This window comes from Artemia sp. Qi Xiang Cuo, chromosome 8 (genome assembly GCF_049724085.1).
Source record: "Artemia sp. Qi Xiang Cuo chromosome 8, ASM4972408v1, whole genome shotgun sequence".
Classification (NCBI taxonomy): Eukaryota; Metazoa; Arthropoda; class Branchiopoda; order Anostraca; family Artemiidae; genus Artemia; species Artemia sp. Qi Xiang Cuo.
In genome coordinates, this window is record NC_142801.1 from 60,661,322 (window position 1) to 60,680,876 (window position 19,555).

General features: G+C 34.6%; 1 protein-coding gene across 1 annotated transcript in view; it reads left to right on the forward strand.

The window, feature by feature from the left end:
- The window catches only part of dlt (codanin-1 like protein dlt), a 281,789-nt gene that overhangs the window by 106,213 nt on the left and 156,021 nt on the right, over window positions 1-19,555 (forward strand). Inside the window, exon 5 of the mRNA XM_089093645.1 lies at window positions 14,359-14,552. Within this exon, the coding sequence (XP_088949771.1) occupies window positions 14,359-14,552 (194 nt within the window). The remainder of the gene's footprint in view (window positions 1-14,358; window positions 14,553-19,555) is intronic.

The following is a 19,555-nucleotide window of genomic DNA, read 5'->3' on the forward strand; positions in this document are numbered from 1 at the left end:
ACAATCCACGGTCGTTTTTTTTTCAGTAAACCGCAAATTGTATTCTGGTCTTGAGAAGGCATGGGGGCTATCAGTCCTACTCAAGTCAAGTTTTGGATTGTGTTGAGTTTGAATCGGCTATTTATTGAAATTTCTGTTCGTCTTGAGTTTCATTTATTTATTGTTGACTTGTGGTACTTTTACGCTTGGAAGATTATTTGACTTTATTTCTGCTCATTCTTGGCTTAATGGAGCTCTTTACTTTTCTCTGAAGAACTTGTTTTGTGGAAAAAGTTTTTTAAATCAATAGAATAAATCACACATACATACTAGATACATACTAGAAAAACAGAAACCCAAATCACTTTTATTGAGAATTTTTTTCTCTTCTTAGTAATGTCATATGTATTTCATATACTTTATCGACTCCTACCTCTTCTCTATTTTTCTCCTTTTAAATTATCTATTTCATTGTTTGCTTTTTGTCAGGAATATATTCTTGGCTCTATTTCGTAAAGTAGCTACTCCAGAAAGTCCTTCCATCAACTTTTGTTGTGTACTCTTTAGTTTAAGAGAAAAGGATGATAAGAGGAGACAATTGTCATTACTAATAAACTACATAGAATAATACTAGAAAGCACTAGCTTTTAGAAAATGTTATTGTAAAAGATTAGTTGGCAGCTATTTGCTTTTAGGCAGGGAAAAATAGCTTTACGTTGAGAAAAAAAAAGAATACACGTTAAGTAATCTGTTATGAATAAAAACACTTAAAATGAGGGGTATTGGCTTATAAAAGATTGCAAACTTAATACAAAAGAAATTTATAACGATGAAACAATAAAGCTTAAAACGAACACAAAGCCTATGGCTTACTACGTTTTTGTTAAAAAAAAAATTGAATAAATGCGATGAACAATGATGTCAAACTTAGAAAAAGTAAATCACCACGAATAAGAGTAGTTTTGCCACACTTCAGCCCTCCCCTAGACCAGTACTTGTCGCAGTGCTCTCACACCTTCAAGAATCTCAACATAAGAAACACAAAATATAAGAAACACTCAATCCAATTTCCAAGTTCTCAAAAATCCCCGAAATCACAAGCTAAACAGGGGCGTAGTGCATGATCTAAAACCAAACTAAAATCAATAAAACTGAATTAAGCCTAAAATTGAAACAAATGAAATAATCTTCTGACAAACATTAAAACTAAATCTAGAGACATTAACTTGTAGGAAGACCACAAAAAAAGTTATTAACTACAAAATATTTGGCATTCTTTTTGAAGATAAAAAAAAACCTGTAACAGCTTTGTGCAGACTCTGGGAGTGTGTTCCAGACTGTTTATGTTCCAGTCCTGGTTGAACTTCCTTGAAATAATGATGCTTGTCACAATTATTGGTAGATGCTGGTTGGCAAAGAACAACTCGTGGATTTTGGATTTTTACCACATTAACAAGGTCAATTACATAGGTTAATAAGGTAATTGGCCCGAGAACAGGTTCTTGCGGAACGCCAAACTCTACTTCGGAGGGGTTAAAAAAGAGTGGATCTTCCGAGATGACCAGATAAATATGAAGGAAACCAAGAATGAGGACTACCTCTGATACCAATGTGGAACAATTTCCGAAGAAGAATCTTGTGTGCTAATGAGTCGAATGCTTTTCGTACATCGAGAAATAGAATAGCAGGCATCAGACCAGAATCAACAACTGAATGTAAATCATGGGAGTTACATATGCTTGCTTAGTTGAGTGCTTTTCCCTAATTCCAAACTGAAAACCATGAAAACATGTTTAAAATCACAAAAATCTAGGAGTCGAGAATGCATAGCGTTTACGAAAACTTTACTAGATACTTATAAGAGAGATTAAATAAAAAAAAAAAACAAGTTTTTTTCAAACTGAAAGTAAGGAACGACGTTAAAACTTAAAACGAACAGAAATTATTCCGTATATGAAAGGGGCTGCCCCCTCCTCAACGCCTCGCTCTTTACGCTAAAGTTTTTTATTTTTTAAAAAAAATAGAGTTGTGAGAAAGTCAAACTTTAGCGTAAAGAGCGAGGCGTTGAGGAGGGGGCAGTTCACCTTCAATGAATTTCACCCAATTCTGCCAATTTCACCTTCAGGGATAGACTCTAAAGCCATTGATTTGAGACAAGTAGGTCCAAGGTAAGACCTAAAATCAGGTAGAGAAAAAGAAGGACTTACAGAACAGGCCGTAGTTTTGCCAATGTTAGCCTATAATAGCCTAAAATAGAAAGTAATCATATATTGAAGATTTAGCTTACTCTCTACGATTTCGCTATCAATCAAAACATGTAAAGGGAAAGAAGGAGGGAGATAAGATGCTTTGATGACAGAATTGATAACTTGCCATATTTTCATAATGTCATTACTGCTCTAAGAGAATTTTCTGAAATAAGATGATTTTGCCTTCTGGCAAAGCGAATGGTAAACTCTTTTCTAAGCTTTGAAGAAGTCCAGGAGGCATTGTGAGAAAAGGAAACTTAAAAAAGGAAACAAATTGTCTTCATGTCAAAATTCAGGATGAATGATGTTTTTAGTTAGGCTGCCGTGCTAAATAGTAGGCTTTTCAATATTAAACATATTCAAAATATTCAAAAGCCAAAAAATATTCATACGTTACCTTTTTTTGAAAGTATATATTTTCTGTAGTTATGTTTCACTCCACTATTTACATTTTTGTTATTAGTGGGTTATAAATAAAATAATAATAATTTCTGTATTGTATTTTGGTTTCTATGAAGTATTGTGATAGGGAAGTGATAAGGGAAGTCTATATAAGACAAGTTGGGTTTGGGTTTAGAGGTTTATTGGTGGGAATAGATCCTAGTCTTGTAATCCATTATCTAGAGAATCTTTGCTTGTTTTCTCATCCGTTTAGTGACTTAAGACTAATGCATCCCATATGTTATATTCTAGCCACCTCTACACACCAAATGTTTTAATGTTAAAGGCATTCACTTCCACTCTTATTGGAAAGGGTGGGAATAAAGTAGGTAAAAATAGACAGAATTTTAACCTGGAGATAATACTCCTTTCTTATTTCTATAATGAAAGCCTCTAATTTTCTTTTTAACCCCTCTCACCAAACCCCTCTCACCCTTAAAACATTCAACTGTCGCACAGATGATCCATATCCTTTTCCTTCACATCTGAGAGAAAGCACTCGTATGCACATGTGACTCACGCTTTTAATAGATAACGAAAGTGTGCTAGGGTGAAAAAAAGGGTAATGAAGCTTATGGGTAATTAAACTTCAGCGACTATATTACTTTTAAAAGGATTACCCATTACTGTTGTCATCTTAAAATAATCTCAGTGTCATGCGGGGTTTACCTTGGCAGGGTTGCCGGTAAAAAGTCGGTTGAAATGTACCCAAGAAGTTTGATTTCATCATTATTAGCTATTTTTATTGCTTCTTTTGTCTTTCATATAAAAAGAAAAAAAGCTGCTAAAGAGATCGTTCACATTTCGTGTAGTTCTTACAAAGAGATCTTACAAATAAATCTCGGAAATAAGAAACAATACACTTGTTCTTTGGTATGTCTCAACGCAATACTTTTTTTGTGTCTATTCTTATTGTCTTCTTGTTTGAAACACTTGATAAAATTACAAAATGTGGTAAAGGGCAGTGAAGTAACACCAAATACTTTTATTCCAAGAGCAATATGCATAATAGTTATTGCCAAAAAAGTGTTACACCGGCCTTTTAACCGCCCACGCTTCAGATCCATTCTTGACAACTGTTGTTACCGTGGTTCCCAACATTCTAATCTGAATTTGGGGAATTATCTTCCTACTCTTCCGAACTTTTCCCCATTATATACACTATAATACCAAAGAGTGTGGATAACTCATAAGTGTGGAAATAAATAAAGTTCAAATAGGGACAAAATCCTTTTAATAGACAGTGTTTCACAAACAGTGATAGAAATTCGCAAAAATACCAGATATTTCGGTCACATATGCAGTGACCGTCATCAGTAGTAAAACTTTAGCTTTTAATAGACAGTTTATAGACAGTGTTTCACAAACAGTGATAGAAACTCACAAAAATACCAGATATTTCGGTCACATATGCAGTGACCGTCATCAGTAGTAAAACTTTAGTTTTTAATAGACAGTTCGCAGACACTGTTTCACAAACAGTGATAGAAATTCACAAAAATACCAGATATTTCGGTTCCATATGCAGTGACCGTCATCAGTAGTAAAACTAAAGTTTTACTTTAGTTTTACTAAACTAAAGTAAAAGTTTAGTTTTAGTTTTACTAAAGATGGTCACTGCATATTTGACCGACATATCTGGTATTTTTGTGAATTTCCATCACTGTTTGTGAAACACAGTCTATTAAAAAGATTTTATCCCTTTTTGAACTTTTATTTATCGTCATGGAAAGGCAGTGTGGTCTCTGAAATCATCTAAGTGTGGAAACTGGCACTATTGTTGACAAATAAGACTATAAACGTCATCTAGCGTTTGGAGACACGGCATTTCTTTCAGTGTAATTGGAGGAATAGCTAATTTAAATAGTGTAATTCGTAAAACTAGGGTAGTAAAAAGTGTCTGACCTCAGTTTCTGATAGAATAAAGATTTCAAAGCTTGAAAAAAAAGAATGCTATATATTGTTGATAGTTTTTTTGTCACCACTAGTGCCAGTTTCCACATTTATAAGCTATTTATACTCTTTTGTATAATACTTTCAGGCATGAATACATATTAGGTCGAGGATAATAGACTTGTGATTTCTTTTGCAGGACGTCAATTCTTGTCATTACAAGATTATCGCCAAATGTGGAAAAACATGTAATGATCTAGATTGGCCCAGGCGCGCACAAAAGCCTCAGTTCAACTGTAGGTCACTGGGAACTTTTTGCTGTCCGGTTCTATACCAGCTTAAGTTCTTTGTGTAGACATCATGTGCAGACATATCCGTTGAAAGTGAGATCAAACCATATTTTTCGTACAGCTTATTGTTTGATATGCGCTCAGACAAGCCAATATCTGAAACTATCCTTAGATGAATCTGGGGAACTTAATAAATTTGCTCTGCGTTTCGGAGTGTTTGTGCTTCCGAGCCATACTTAACCACTGTTATTGATGTAGCTAACGATTTTTCAATCGCAAACTTATCTTCCTATCCTTCCAAATTTCATAGGCTAACTAGATTGAAACAAAAAAATAGGCTATAATATCCTATCATTTTCAAGATCCTCTACAATGAGAATGTTTTCCAATAGCCATATAGCACCTTCAATCCAAATAACAGATATCAGGCCCTTCTTGTTATGTTCTACACTCCCAATTTATTAACCTCTTCAATCTTCCATACTCAAACATAAAATGAAACAAACTCATGTCCCCACAAAGTGTGTTTTTCTATTTTCTTCCTTTTTATTTTTTTTTCTCAGACCGTCTAAACAATCAGCACGTTATTCAATACTCTGTGGTCAGATATCCGTTTAGAGACCGATATATTCTCACCAAGCCACTTTGACCTGACAAAAGAGTCTGGCCTTTCAGAGATTCTGTTGCTTCTTTGACACGCAACAACTTCATTATATCTTAAAATACTAAAAATAATGTTTAAAAGAATGTTTTTCTATTGTCTTCCTTTTTAGCTTTTTGTTTTTTCTCAGACCGTCTATACAATCATCACGCTATTCAATAATCTATGGTAAGATATCCATTTAGAGACCGATAGATTCTCACCAAGCCACTTTGGCCTGACCAAAGTTTCTGGCCTTTCAAAGATTCTGGTGCTTCTGTGCCACACAACAACTTCATTATATGTTAAAATACTAAGAATAATGTTTATAGGAATTTAAATTCAAAAGCCTTAGAAATAATTAATTTGTAAGTGAATTTTTAACCTATTGTCATTTGATCTTATTAAATACAGTCTTTTTCACTTCCCTTGTGACAGGAAGCTTCTTTTAATTTTAGTTTTTAAATTTGCTGTAGTTTTATTTTCAAACTTCGCTTCGATAATAGCCATTTCGATTCTTTTATATTTGTTTAAGTTCTATTTTTTATATATTCTTCTACTGTAAGATTTCTATTTTTTTCTTTTTTTTTAGTTTTAGTATTTTAGTTTTCCCTAATTCTTAGTATTTTTAAAAGTCTTTTATTACATCCTAAATTTATTAGATGAGGTCTTGGCCGAAATATCTGCACATTTTGCACTTTTGTTTAATAGATGGAAAAGTTCCTTGTTTTTTCCACATTTTTTTACGTCAAATAGTATAACGCCATCTACTTGATTTTTACCAAGAACAATTATGGTTATGCCAAAAAAAAGTATGTCCGTTAAACAAGTTTTTCTTTTTAAATTAAAGTGACACCAAATAAATATTAGAGAGTTTTCTGATATCAAAATAACATATCGTACCCTCTGCAATTAACGTCATTTTTGATGATACTGATGAAGAATAGAATTTTTACAGATTTTTTTTAAATTACAAAAATTAAACTTGTACAAGATATGCTATATTGATATCGGAGAAATTATATTTTCCCTCCAACTATACCACATAATGGTACTGTTGAATTTGCCTCTCCTGACCTTGGTTAGAGCCACTAGTTTCTTGTAACTTTTATGGGAATAGGAAGATCCTAATCCAGGGATACATTAATCTAAGATTCTTTGATTATTTTTTCTTCCTTTTTCCGAGCACATTCAGAGATACCACATTTGTTTTATCGCTGTATATTATTCCAGCTGTCCGTTTTTTCCTTTTTCTGAACTCCCTGTTTTCTTTGTCAGCTTTTCCTGGGAAATATCCTTGGCTGTGGATTTTCTGAACTAGCTTTTATAAGGCTTTTCCATAAAGTTCGCTTGTCTATTTTGTAGATTAAGGATGAACGTTATTGTAACTAGACTATAGGCTTCCAAACTTTTTTGACTTATTACTTGGTTAGTTTGATGCCGCTCTTTGGATCATCGTTAAATTGTACGGTATTGAATTAAAATATATAATACAATTCTGTCACATAACGGTAAAACTGCTCTTAGATTTTGCTTTGTTTACATAGGGTTTTATATATTAAAAAACCCTCAGATTTATGGAAAACCGATAAATGAGGCTACGTTTCTCCATGTAAACAAATCGTTTTTTTACCGGAAAAAGAATAAAAAGAAACGACACGTGTCAGTAAAGACTTACTCTAAGTTCACAAAAAAAGCGGCGATAAGCAATATTCAGGAATTGTGTCAATGACCAATGTTAGTTGTTGTTACGTTCAAGGAGAATTTTCTCTTCTACAGCTATCACTGTTGTTTAGAACAAATATAATCATAAATTTACATGGCTGTTGCCGTTGTGTAGAGACATTGCACGAATAGTTGTCTAGTTGCCAAATAAAAGTTGATTTTTTTTGCTCAGTTTCTTGAGAATGCACCAGAACTCCGTAATACCGCAACTAATTGCCGTTACAAGCAAATAGAGCATTTGAACATCTGTGCGAACCTAGAGTTAGAGTAGGCATTGATAGATTTTAAGAAGGGGACCTACCACCCACTTTTGGAACCACGGAATTTGACGATAATCACTTGCCTTCAATAAATTTATTTTGATTTTGCAATGTAATTGTTGATTGTATATCTATTTGTGTAATACAATTTTCCAAAACTGGAACTATCAATAGATCTCTTCTACTCGGCTCCAAATATCATTAAAAACCGTAATGAAAATTCCGAGGGAGTATACCTACATTTCTCGTGCGCAAAATTGCTGAATTTTACTCATAGGTCCTATTTCCTTAAATAGGGACTTATAATAAGTCCCTATTTCCTTAAACAGGGAGTTGGGGGAATATACACTGAATGCTCTATGCACAAATTTAATTGAAAATGATCTTAAAAATATTTAAAAAAACCAGTAGACATTAACACAGAACTGGTCACAAAAAGACCTTTGAGGTTAGCTGCCAAAAAGGCTGGATTAGGAATAAGAACGTGTTTTTAAATTATTTTTCTTTCATCGCATTGAATCGCCTTGTTTTACCTTGTTTTTACTTTTTATCAGTCCTGGTTGAACTTCGCTGAAGTAAGGATGCTAGGACTGCTTTGAAAATTTTTTTAATTTTTCGTTTTATCGGTCGCATGTTGTTGTGAGTCCTTTTTTCTTTTATGTATTTTTGTCTTGCTGAGGACGGCCCTTGGACATAGGGCCGAAATATTCATTCAAATTATCTCCACTGTCTTGCAAAAAGATTTCCCTATTGTTCTTCGTGCTTTTGTTGTTTGTTATGGAAAGGCAGTGTGGTCTTCGTCGCTATTTTTGTGTTCTGATCATGAAGAAAAGATGCATGGGGATTGCTAATAGGCAGGGTTGTCTGGTTTCTGTAGTCTTTTAAGGATTGAATTATAATATTTATTTTACTTTTTAGTTTTGATGAAATTACCGCGAATTGAAGACCTAAAGCGAAAATGACAGAATTTCGGAAATAAAACCTGCGCAATTACAAAGAATAATGAAAATAGTGGAAAACTAACAATATTGCCAACCGAATAGACAATACAGAAAAAAAAACGAGGAACTACCGATAATCGAAAGTAATGGTAGAACGAGGTAAAAATTAAATGAAATAGAAGTAAGAACATACAAATTAGTTGAACCTGTTCAATAAAGACCTTGTTGAAATGAGAAAAATTAACATTACATAAGCTTTTGAAGTACCATTCTACATTGTTTCTGGGATAATACTTTTGTAAAGAAACCTTAAATGCGAAAAAAAAACACCGTTAAATTCGCCATGCGAATTTTTCCTCTCAAAGAGGCAAACGTTAGTTTTAAAACCGACGTTAAACTACCTAGGTAATATCAATTTTTCAAAAAGACAAATAGGATATTTTCGTGTAATTAATTTAAAAAAGATTTTCCACAAAACAAGTTTTTCAAAGAAAAGTAAAGAGCTCCATTAAGCCAAGAGAATGAGCAAAAACAAAGTTAAATAATCTTCCAAGCGTGAAATTACCGCAAATCACTATCAATAAATAAATAAAACTCAAAACGAACAGAAATAAACATGAGTAGGGCTGATAACCCTCACACCTTCTCAAAATCAAAACACAATTTGTGCTTTACTGAAAAAAAATGACCGTGGATTGTCAGTTTAACATTTACTGATATTTATTCCTTAAAAGTTGTGATCATTTTATATTTATTTAAGTAAGAAAAGTGAAAACATTTCAAACGTATTTTGTTTTCAGTAACACGCAAATTGTGTTCTGATCTTGAGAAGGTATATCATCCCTACTCATGGTAATTTTTGGTCGTTTTGAGTTTGACTCGGCTATGTTTTGTAATATAGGTTCATTTTGAGTTTCATTTGTTTATTGATAGTGATTTGTGGTAGTTTTACGCTTGGAAGATTATTTGACTTTATTTCTGCTCATTCTTGGCTTAATGGAGCTCTTTACTTTTCTTTGAAAAACCTGTTTTGTTGAAAAGTTTTTTAATTAATTTTTGTTCGTTTTTTATTGAGATAGTCTTTTTCATTGAAAAAAAATATTTTATATCTTTTCATTTTTTTTCTATAAGAATCCACAGTATGGATTTCTATTTGTATGTTGGAGAAACTTTTTCAACAATTTTTCAATCCTTACAAAAACAGTATTCTTTAATTTCATTTTATAGCTTCTGAAGTTGACCTGAAGAATAAAACCTAATATAACTCCCAAAAGATTCTACTTATGCTCTTTGACAGCCTGGATACACTTAAATTCTTTTTATTTATTTAAATCGTAAGAGCAGAAGTAGTAATAGTAGCATCCCCAAAACCTTCAACTTAATACCCCCATTTGTTCTCGATATATTGCCGAGGTGTCTTATTGGCAACCATACACACAATGCCTTTTGATTTAGTTTTAAAGCAAAATCTAGTTTTCAAGCATAACGAGCCGATTGCATAATTGTGGGAGGTTGACATGCCTAACAACCCTAAAGACATAGTTGCCGGACCGTTCTACAATGCTGAACAAAATCGTTGTCTCAAAATTTTGACTGGATGCGTTTGGAAAATGAAGGGGCTTGAGAGAAGGGCTGCTTGCCCTCCAGTCTCTTTTTACTCTTAAAAAGGGCACCGGAACTTTTAATTTTGAATTTAATTATCTTCTTTAAAAGTTTCAATGCTATTTCCTGCTATTAATAGAGTGATGTTGCTTATGATATCGCTTATAAGACCTTTTGAAAACCTGCATGCATACAGTTTTTTCTTTAATTGAGACTGCTAAACGTTCCCTAAAAGTTTCATCCTAATACCTTTAGCTCCATTAGTTATATTAACTGTAGTGGTCGTATTAAAAGTATACATATGCTGCCTTCTGACTAGTTCAAAATCCTCCACAAATTACCCTTAAAGGTCTAAATTAGTAATATAAGTTGTTCTTTAGATATTGCTTTATCATCTTTTTGAACGCCCACATGCTCATACTTTGCTTTGTTTTAATTCAACATCCGCCTAAATATTCCTTAAAACTTGTAGCTTAATACCCTTAGATTGAATTGTAGCAATAGTTGTAGCTGTATAAGTAGCAGTAAGCGCATTGCACATTTGGCTTCTTCAGTACCCCCTTCAACACACGCTGAAAGTTTCAGCTTAATACATACCATAATCTATTCCTGAAGCATTTCTAATATGTTCGTTTGACAACCTGTGCGGGTATAGTGTATTTCGATTTAGTTTCATACAGTTTATACATATCCCAAATTCATCGCCTTAGTATCCTTATTTTAAATTACAGTAGTAGTAGTAGTAGTAGTAGCTGTTGAAATAATTCTAGTAGCCTAAGATTTAGTAGCAGTAAGAAAGGTAGAAATAATAGTAACAGTAGCAGTAGTATGATTAGAAGCAGTAGTATCTTGATCTAAATATGTTCTTTTGGTTAGTGTGAACTTGAAGAATAATGGCTTATTCTAAAGACGAATAACGAGACAAATTTTATTTGTCTCGATAAAATTCTATTTCAAGAAAATCTATTGCGATTTAACTTCTCCTGGGAAAACAAGGCGGTAAGACTGGGCAACAAAAACTAATTTGATACATCTATACTTATAATAAAGAGATTTCCAAAATAACGCAAACTTTAAGCGAACGTTATTTATAGCATTTCCCGGCACGGCTGGCTCCTCATTCCGTTATAGTTAGGCTCACTTTTGGTCATGGACGGCTGAATATTTGGCTCATTATAGCAAATAGAATACGTCAACAAGGACACTGCAAATATATCCATCCTTCTGAATCCTTTTGGATGTTTCCCCTAGGTGATTATTATTTTGTTTTCAAAACATTAAATACCTGAAGCGCCTTAACATAAAAAGTCTGATTTTACTGGTTTTTTTTTAAATAAATATTAGAAAAATATTATTATTCGTCTCGTCTAAATTAATATAAACAGGGCTGTCCCTCTTCTATTTTTTTTAAAAAAAAATCTGTCAAAAACGACTAACCCTAAATATTTGGATAACCTGGAAAATGATAAATATTTAATTCAGGCTGCTGAACCAAGTTTCCTTATACAAAAATAATCACATTGGTATGACGTCTTTTGTGGATATCTATGTAGGCAAAGCCTTTTCCCAAAATTCTAAGCACGGTATGTTGCGTGATATAAACGTAATTTGAGTGCTTCAACCCTTGCTAGGAAAAAAAATTCCTTTTTATCAGAATTGTTTAATTGAAAACTCAATAATTTTTAAAAGCTGAAATGCTTTGAGAACGAAAGAGGGAAAGAAAGTAGTCTTTATTTTTTAAATATAACAATTATTTACCTTAAATTACCTTAAATCGCAGCTTGGAGTGAATTTAAGGATTTGCTCCAAGATATTTAAGATATTTGTCAGAAAATATCTGACATCTTCATAATTGTACAAAAGAGGGACAAGGTCCTTGAAGCTACTCATGGGAACCAATGTTTTTATAAAGTTAAAATAAGAGAGGGCGCTAAATTTAGAGAAGGCTCATACTATCAAAAATTTTGATTCCCGTTGTCATTTGTCTGTGACAGAATAGATCAGAGGGTACTCAACCTTTGTGGGCACACTTTCCGAGTGACGTAATATTGACATAGCTAAAAAAATATATATATTTAGAATCAAAATCTCATCCTCAAGCCAAATATAAAATATATTTGCGTTGGAAGTGAACTTTACCCCCGGAAACCCTAATGTGTAAATATTTGGCATGAGTTGTATTTGTTACCGTGAGTGTCCGATATTGGTGGATGTCGGCATTCACCGGCGAATGTCCGAAATACTTTTGTTTCTCCTTGGATTTAGTCAGCGTTGCCAGTCAACTTTTTCAATATTATGGTTTTGTAACCAATTTTTGTGATTTATAACCTAATTTAAAGTAACCTAAAATAACATAACCTAACTTTAACTTTTACCATCAAAGCTTGCATAAGACTGAAACAGGTGACTCACAAAGCTAATGGAATCCAAGTAGAGAAAAAGGAATTTCAGACATTCACCAGTGCCTGTCGACACTAACGATATTTCGGACATTCATAGGAATATATATATGCACTGAATGTTCTGTAAGTTACTCTTTACTTCAAATTAAATAAAAAAACACGTTTTTTTTTAACTGAAAGTAAGGAGCAACATTAAAACTTAAAACGAACAGAAATTATTCCGTATATGGAAGGGGCTGTCCCCTCCTCAGCGCCTCGCTCTTTACTCTAAAGTTTTCATTGTTTTAAAAAATAAAGTTGTGAGATAAAGTCAAACTTTAGCGTAAAGAGCGAGGCGCTGAGGAGGGGACAGCCCCTTCCATATACGGAATAATTTCTGTTCGTTTTAAGTTTTAATGTTGCTCCTTACTTTCAGTAAAAAAAAAACTTGTTTTTTTATTTAATTTTTGAACGTTTTTGAATTGATGCAGGTTTTGATTTTGGCTCACCGTACATGGATAATTAAAACAAAATTTGCATATTAATTTTACTTTTATTTGGTTAAATGGCTGTCTCAAAAGTTATGAAATTTTATTTACGAACATGTTATTTTTGTTTTTATTAGTAATAAATACACGTAACTTGCGAATTAACTTACGTAACGAACTTCTATATTCATATATTTTTAATACGTATATTAGGGGGTTCGCCTCCTAGTTAATACCTCGCTCTTTACGCTAAAGTTTGAATTTTGTTCCAATTCTTTAAAAATGACCCCTTAATCACAAAGGCCGTTAATTAGAATAAATAGCTCTTATGAAAGTACAAAAAAAATCTCTGGCTTAAAGAGCAAGATATTGACTAGGGGGCGAACCCAATCATATACGTAATAATTTCTGCTCGTTTTAAGTTTTGATGTTACTCCTTACTTTCAGTTGAAAAACTTGTTTTTTTTATTTAATTTTCATTAAGGTTCTATAACTTTTAAGGGGTGAGACTAAAACGTAACGTAACTTTTGGTGGGTAAGACTAAACTTGATGAAACTTATATATTTGAAATCAGCATAAAAATATGATTCTTTTGATGTGTCTATTGGTATCAAAACTCTGTTTTTTAGAGTCTCAGTTACTATCGAGCCGGGTCCCTCCTTACTTACAGTTCGTTACCACGAACTTTTTGATTGATTTAAGGGCTTATCATCATAATGGAAGATTAAATAAATATATACAATTCAGGTGCATATTTGTACATTTGAATTGGGGGTAAAGTTGATGCTCGACGCGAATGAATCTTTTATTTTGATTTGGGATGAAATTCTGGTAAAATTAAAGATTTAAATTAAATTAATTAGAAAAAATTAAAGATTTAAAAGGTTTTATTTAAAGGTTTGCCTGTTCCTTAGCTATCTCAATATTGTGTTAACTGGAAGAGAGAGAGAGAGAGAGAGAGAGAGAGAGAGAGAGAGAGAGAGAGAGAGAGAGAGAGAGAGAGAGAGAGAGAGAGAGAGAGAGAGAGAGAGAGATAGAGAGAGAGAGAGAGAGAGAGAGAGAGAGAGAGAGAGAGAGAGAGAGAGAGAGCGCTCAAATTGCCATCTCTGGATTTCCTGGTTCTCTAAGATACCTTTTCGTGTTTTGGCGGTCATACCCTTCTCTTATCCTAGTTCTTATTGGATTTGAAAAAAACTAACGTTAAAATATATTGACCTAATCAAAAGTTCGTGAGCTTCAATGAAAACCGTAACCTCATCAAAAACAAATATTTCTACCCCGTTTATGATTGTTTTTGTGTTGATTTTGTTTGCAAGTTTATTCCTTTTCTGTTTTATGTAACCTCCGGAGGTGTTAAAATGAAATCTTGTTGTTTTGTCTACGGAATCTCGTATATTATGAAATTTTCCATTTCTCTTATCTTTACTGATCTCAAAAAGTGACAATAATGTGCCATTTAATATTTTAGGTTCTTCCTCATTGGGACTTAGTTGCTACGCTACAATCATCGATTCGTAGAGGTCAAGTCACACTAACTGTTCCTTGGATAATTGAATTCTTGGCGATGGCGGACCCGGTGTCCGTTAAATTCCCTTGGTGTAAAGTCCTACTGAATTCCCTCTTTTCCCTTGCCAGAAGTGATTATGTCAAGTCCTTTAGCAGGTGAGAAAATATATTGCTCTTGAAGTTAATTAAAACTCAATGAAATATTCGGAGTTACAAAAGACAATTTACAATAGAAATTTTCTAGGTTTTGTAGATGCGAAACGTATTCTGAATAATAGGCTATACCAAAATTTAAGTTCCTTAGCTGATTGAGGAGGATCCTGGTGGCCGGAGGGCCCCTGTCTTCCCCCTCCTGCAAGATTCTTATGGTATCTTCATTCCTTTTTTCGCTTTTTTTAAAATAAATTTGTCTATTGGTCAATTATTGGCGCCCTTATCACTCCCCCCAGATTTTGCTCCAGAGCCTCCTTTACTAGCTGAGGCTAAAATTAGACATTTGAAGGGGTTTTAAACTTGTTTCATCGTTACAGAAAAATCTTTTGCGGTATAAATAAACGAGGCTACCGTTTTACCGCATCTTCTTTCAAACAGTCCATGGTAACGAAATGTAAGGACTAAGAAGCGACCCGGTTCAATAGTAACCGAAACTTGAAAAAACGAAACTTTATACCAATAGACACATCAAAAGAACTGGATTTTTATACTAATTTCAAACATATAATTTTCATTAAATTTAATCCTACCCATCAAAAGTTACGAGCCTGAGAAAATCTGGCATATTTTCGAAAAAAGAGGGAAATACCCCTTAAAACATGTAAAATCTTAATGAAACTCGCGTCATTAGATTCAGCGTAACAGAGAACCCTGTTGTGAGGTTTCAAGCTTCTATCTGCAAAATTGTGGAATTTTGTATTATTTTTTTTTGCCAGAAGAAAAATCACGAATGCTTTATTTTTTTTTTCAGGAACAATTGTATCGATCCAGTGGTCCTAGAATATCATGATAGGGCTCAGTCAAACGAAAAATTAAAAGTTTTAGTGCCCTTTTTAGTGATAAAAAGGTTGAATGGCAACTAGGACCCCTCCCCCACCCCGTTTTTCCGAAAAATCGTCCGATTAAAATTTTGAGATAGCCATTTTGTTTATCATAGTTAAAAGGGCCTTTGACCCACCTACCCCCACAGCCCTCGGGGAAAGGTCTTTAAGTTATAAAAATTGCCCATTGTTTACGCATAGTATTTGTCATTGGGAAGCATGCATACACTTTAAGGTGGGGTGGAGAATTTTCTGCTTTTTATTCACGGGAGTAGTATGCTATAGATGGGTCTGGCGAGAACTCAATTTGCATATTCCTGTGAGAACATAATTTGTTCATTCCTGTGACGATGTAGATGGTTCTTTTTCATATAATATCGTATCCAAATCGTCTGAGAAGCTGCTAGTATTACAATTGCTATGGAAAACAATAGATAATGATAATACGTGCTTGAATAAAATCCATTTTTTAGATTCTTTTATTTCTTTCCCCAAATCCCTAAGTCAACTAATTCAAGTACAGAAAAGCGACGATTTTAATAAAATGTAGATAAATGAGGATAAAATGTATGATTTATTAATGTGTAAGGGCATATGTTCTGTAGCAATAGTTAAAGTACGATCCAAGCGCTTTTTCGGGATTATCAAAGGTTTTCAAGTTGATGTCGGCCTTTCAGTTGTTAATAGGCTTCAAGGTATAAAAAGCGCGAATCTATTGGGCCTGACTATGTCAATTAAGCTTGAATTTGAAGACTCCTTTGCTCAGTCCACTTCTTTCAAAGAAGAAATTAAAGTTGGATATGAATTTTTTCGAATTCATGAATTTAAAGAAATACCTAAATGCTGCTTCAAATGCCGGTCTTACGATCACCTTCAAAGTGCTTGCACCAGTAATGTCCCGAAATGTGCCAGATGTGCTGGGCTCCATATTTCTACTAAGGATAGTCCTTTTAGCGTGGTTCCCAAGTGTGCTAACTGTGCTAAAAACCATGCTTCTTATAGTCTATCCTGCCCAGTATCTAAGGAACTAATGTTGCGTTCCCCCATTTTGCAATGACCTTGGTGTTTTCAATAATATCGTTTAATATTAAGACACTAAGGAGAAGGACTTTGTTATTGATGAGCTCTACAATGATTTTGATTTAGTCTGTCTGCAAGAGCTTCTTCTTATAGAAATTTAGCATTAACCTTTGGCGTCGGAGCCCTTATCCTGATATATTCTATACTACTGTCAAAGCCAAAAGAGGTCCCCTATCTAACGGGCTACCTTGTGTTTTGAAGCGCAATCTGAATTTGGCTTCTCCTGTGACTTTCTACTCGGATGAGTTTTTCGGGCTGTTCGTAGGGGCACTACAGTTTTCATAAACTCTTATCTTCATTATGATGATCATTTTGCCATATCGATGACTAGATATGCCAAAGCATGTAACACTTATATGTTTTTATTGGAAAAAATTCTTTCAATCTCTCTAGAGTATATGCTCATTGGTGACCTTAATACGGATATAAGTCATTCTTCAGTGAAAAGTGATTCGTTGTTAGATTGCTTCCATCGTATCGTATTATCATAGGCAGCGCAATCGCGCTGCCTAAGTAAAGAACGATGTTGGCACAATGTGTTATTTTTTTCCATACTAGGGCACTTCGTATCGGAAGATTTGTCGTAGAAACTTGGAAAAGGGCTCATTCGATTGGAAATTGAAACGGCTAGTGCCCTTTTTAATAGCCGAAAGTGATTGGAAGGCAACTAACACCCCTTCCACGCCCAGCATTTCTTCAAACACATCCAATAAAAATTTTGAGATAGCCATTTTGTTCAGCGTAGTTGATTTCCAGATAGAATGTTTTTGAGGAGGACACTCCCCCACAACCCTCAGGGCAAGGGTTTCAAGTTATGCCCTGGGGGCATATAAGGACGATGTTGGCACAATGTATTATTTATTATTTATTTTTATTTCCTTTAGACCAGGGCACTTTGTATCGAAAAAGTTGTCGTAGAAACTTCGAAAAGGGCTCATTCAATTGGAAATTGGAGTGGCTTGTGCCCTTTTTAATAGTTGAAATTGATCAGAAGGCAACTAACATCCCTTCCACGCCCACCATTTCTCGAAACACATCCAATCAAAATTTTGACATAGCCATTTTGTTCAGCGTAGTTGATTTCCAGATAGAAATTATGTTTTTGAGGAGGATACTCCCCCACAGCCCTCGGGGCAAGAGTTTTAAGTTATGCGCTAGGGGCATATAAGGTTTTTATAGTAAGCGCTGTCGTCGAAAATTCAAAAAAGGCTCATTCGATTGGAAATTTAAAGGGCTAGTGCCCTTTTTAATAGTCGAAAGTGATTGGAGGGCAACTAACCCCCCTCTCACGCCCACCATTTCCCAAACACATCTAATCAAAATTTTGAGATATTCATTTTCTTCAACGTAGTTGAATGTTTTGGAAATTAGGTCTTTGAGGATGAAAACCCGCCTCCCCCCCCCCACAACCCTCAGGGCAAAGGTTGTAAGTTATGCCCTGGGGGCTTATAAGGTTTTCATTGTAAGCTTTGTCGTAGAAACTTGAAAAAGGGCTCATTCGATTTGGAAATTCATAGGGCTAGTGCCGTTTTCAATAGTCGAAAGTGTTTGGAGGGCAACTAACCCCCTCTCACGTCCACCATTTATCCAAACACATCCAATCAAAATTTTGAGATAGCTATTTTGTTCAACGTAGTTCTAAGTTCTGGAAATTAGGTCTTTGAGGATGATAACCCCTCCCCCTAAGAGCCCTCAGGGCAAGGGTTACAAGTTATACCCTGGGGGCAAATAAGGTTTTTATTGAAAGCTTTGTCATAGAAACTTGAAAAAGGGTGCATTCGACTGGAATAGTCGAATGTGATTGGAGGACAACTAACTCCCCTCTCACGCCCACCTTTTCCCCAAACACAGCCAATCAATATTTTTAGATAGCCGTTTTGTTCAACGTTGTTGAAAGTTTTGGAAATTAGGTCTTTAAGGATGACACCCCCCCCCCCTGCCCACAGCCATGAGGGCAAAAATTGTAAGTTATGCCCTGGGGGCATATAAGATTTTATAGAAAGCGTTGTCGTAGAAACTTTAAAAAGGGCTTATTCGATTGGAAAATGAAATGGTTAGTGCCCGTTTTATAGTTGAAAGTAATTGGAGGGCAGCTAATCCGTCTCTCACGCCCACCATTTCCCCAAACACATACAATCAAAATTTTGAGATTGGCATTTTTTCTACGTAGTTGAAAATTCTGGAAATTATGTCTTTGTGGATGTCAACCCTCCCCCCCCCACAGCCCTCAGGGCAAGGGTTATAAGTTATGCCCTGGGGGCATATGAGGTTTTTATAGAAACAGTTGTCGTAGAAACTTCAAAATGGCCGCATTCGATGTGGAATTGAAACGGGTAAAGGCCTTTTTAATAGTCTAAAGTGATTGAAGAGCAACTAACCCCCCTCTCACGCCCACCATTTTCCCAAACACACCCAATCAAAATTTTGAGATATTCATCTTGTTCAACGTAGTTGAGTGTTCTGGAAATTAGGTTTATGAGGATGACAACCACCCCCCCCCACAACCCGTAGGGCAAAGGTTGTAAGTTATGCTATGGGGGCATATAAGGTGGGCATATGGGGCATATATCTATATGGGGGCATATAGAAAACGTTGTCGTTGAAACTCAAAAAGGGCTCATTCGATTGGAAACTGAAAGGGCTAGTGACCTTTTTAATTGTTGAAAGTGATTGGAAGGCTTGACATTTTATAGAAAAGATCGATCTGGGTACAATGGATTATTATTTTTTGTTGTTGTTTAGACCACGGCACTTCCTATCGAAGGAGTTGTCGTAGGAACTTCGAAAAGGGCTCATTCGATTTAAAATAGAAAGGACTAATGCCCTCTTTAATAGTCGAAAGTGATTAGAGGACAACTAGTCCCCCTCCCATGCCCACCCTCCAATTTGCCCATTATGTTTAAAAACTAAATGTGGCCTTAAGATTAAATTAAAAAGCACTGTGTTAATGCTAATTCCCAATGAGGCATCTCAGCAGTTTCCTAAGAACGACTGAGGGTATTATGTTCAAAATTTCGGGGCTGCTTCTGATCTTAAAATATAGCC